Source organism: Trichechus manatus, unplaced genomic scaffold (genome assembly GCF_000243295.1).
Source record: "Trichechus manatus latirostris isolate Lorelei unplaced genomic scaffold, TriManLat1.0 scaffold00216, whole genome shotgun sequence".
Taxonomy (NCBI): Eukaryota; Metazoa; Chordata; class Mammalia; order Sirenia; family Trichechidae; genus Trichechus; species Trichechus manatus.
In genome coordinates, this window is record NW_004444152.1 from 3,495,811 (window position 1) to 3,497,980 (window position 2,170).

Consider the following 2,170-nt stretch of genomic DNA (forward strand, 5'->3'; position numbering starts at 1 on the left):
GCCGCCGCCGCCGCCGCCGCGAACATGGAGCCCCCGGACGCCTTGGCTGGGGCGCGCAGGGCCTCGCGGCTGCTGCTGCTCACGCTCCTACTCGGGACGCGCCCAGGTATGGCTAGGGCTGAGAACAGGGCGGCACTGGGGGGTGGCTCAGCAGGAAGAAGGAACAAAACCTGGGAACCCCAGGGAGTAGGGATATGGGAACATTGGGGTGTGCCCCTCCCAATGAGAGACCTGGGGACAGACAGGCAGGGGAGCTGAGGGTAGCATGGCAGTGGATCGGAAAGCACCCGAGAAGTCAGCTCCCTCCCCGCTAAGGACCCAGGAATCCAGGCCCCCCCCCGTACCCCTCCCTCAGACTCTAGAATCTGGGTCCCCAGCCCCCTCCTCCCTCAGACCAGGAGTCCAAGCCTCCAGCAGCCTCTTCCCACAGGGCACAAAAGACCAAAACGTCAGGGATCCTGCTCAAAAGTTCTCAAGTTTGGAGGAGGTCAGGTACCCCTCAGAGAAGTTGGGGACCCTGTGGCTAGAAACCACCAAGTGGCATCCATATGGGGGCTTCCCGACATAGACTCGGAAGCCAGACCCCAAAGACCCCGCCTCCCTCCTGCAAAGGGCTGGAGCACCGGCCTGGACAGTGGCAGTGGAACAAAGTGCTTCCGAATGACAGTGCCCCTTCCTGGGGCCCCAGATAAATCCACACACCTGCGTGGTGGTGGGAGGGGAGGAGGCCCTGAGGGGCTGGGAACTGAGGAACCGGGCAATGAGAGAGATTGGGGCAGAGAGAGGAAACCTCTCTACCTTCCCTTTCTGTCTGCAGCTCAGACCCCGCCCCAGACTTCACCTGGCCCCACGCCCCCTCCCCTGGGACTGGCAGGGGTCAGAAGTGGGTGCCTGGGAATCCAGGCCCCTGGCACAAGTATGGCAAATAGTGGATCCCCAGGGACTGGGCTGGGCTGGGCCGGGCTGGGTAGGAAAGAGAAGGGAGGTTCTAAGAATTGAGAGCTGTGGTGCCAGAATGCCAGCCCAGAGGGTGAAAGAGCGTGGTTTCCTGACAAGAACGACTTGTTCTGCCTGGACCCGGGACCCAGGAGTCCAGACCCGCAGCCCCCTACTTTCCCAAGACTCAGGAGTCAGGCCCCCAGGCCCCTCCTCCTTCAGACCCAGGAGTCTGAGTCCCAAGGCCCCAACTCCCTCAAATCTAGGAGTATAGCCCCCCAGCCCCCTCCTCCCTCTGTCCCAGGAGTCCAGGACCCTAGACCCCCTTCCTTCAGGACCCAGGAGTCCAGGCCCTCCTCCACCAGGATCCATGACTTAGGCCTCCAGGGACCTCCCTCAGGACCCAGGATCCTGGGCTTCAACCCTACCTTCTTCTGGGGTGACTCACCTTACCCCCTATCAAAGAGACAGGGGGGCCAAGGGGGAGCAGGGGGGCTCTGGCGCCAAGCCGGGCAAGTCTGATCCAGCCTGTCCCTCCCACATTCCTGAAACCTGCCCAGCCCTGTCCCCCTTTGCCACCCCCACGCACCCAGCCCGCCTCAGCTCCAGGCCCAGCCACAGCCCACACCCAAGACCCCCACTTCTGAGGGAGGGTGAGAGACCCAGGGACTGAAAGAGACAGGCTGAGAGATAGAGACACAGAGAGACAGAGACCGAGGAACTGAGAGATGAATGTACCAAAACCAAGAAATAGACTGAGACCCAGGATGAGCATCACCCAAGCAGGGATGGTGACCAGAATGGAGAGAGACAGGTGGCCACATCACTGTGCAGGCCCAGCCCAGGTGCTGGAGGCAAGGATGAGCCAGCCCTGGCCCTACTCTGAGGGCATTTGGTCTAGTGGGAGAAGTAGGGTGGACACAGCTGTAGCCCAGAGTGATTGAACAGAGGTCCCCAGGGCACTGTGCCACCCAGGGTAGAGCCCTCAGCTCAACACGTGAAGGGAGAGATGGAGAGAAACTGTCAGCAACAAAGAGATGGGGGGGCCAGGGGCCTGGATTCCTGGGTCTGAGGGAGGAGGGGGCTGGGGGCTGGACCCCTGGGTCTGAGGGAGGAGGGGGCTGGGGGCTGGACCCCTGGGTCTGAGGGAGGAGGGGGCTGGGGGCTGGACTCCTGGGTCTGAGGAAGGAGGGGGCTGGGGGCTGGACCCCGGGTCTGAGGGAGGAGGGGGCTG

General features: G+C 62.8%; 1 protein-coding gene across 1 annotated transcript in view; it reads left to right on the forward strand.

Annotated features, from left to right (window-relative positions):
* Nucleotides 1-24: 24 nt before the first annotated feature.
* Nucleotides 25-2,170, forward strand: part of BCAM (basal cell adhesion molecule (Lutheran blood group)) — a 10,873-nt gene continuing 8,727 nt past the window's right edge. The window contains exon 1 of the mRNA XM_004388786.1: nt 25-106. Within this exon, the coding sequence (XP_004388843.1) occupies nt 25-106 (82 nt within the window). The remainder of the gene's footprint in view (nt 107-2,170) is intronic.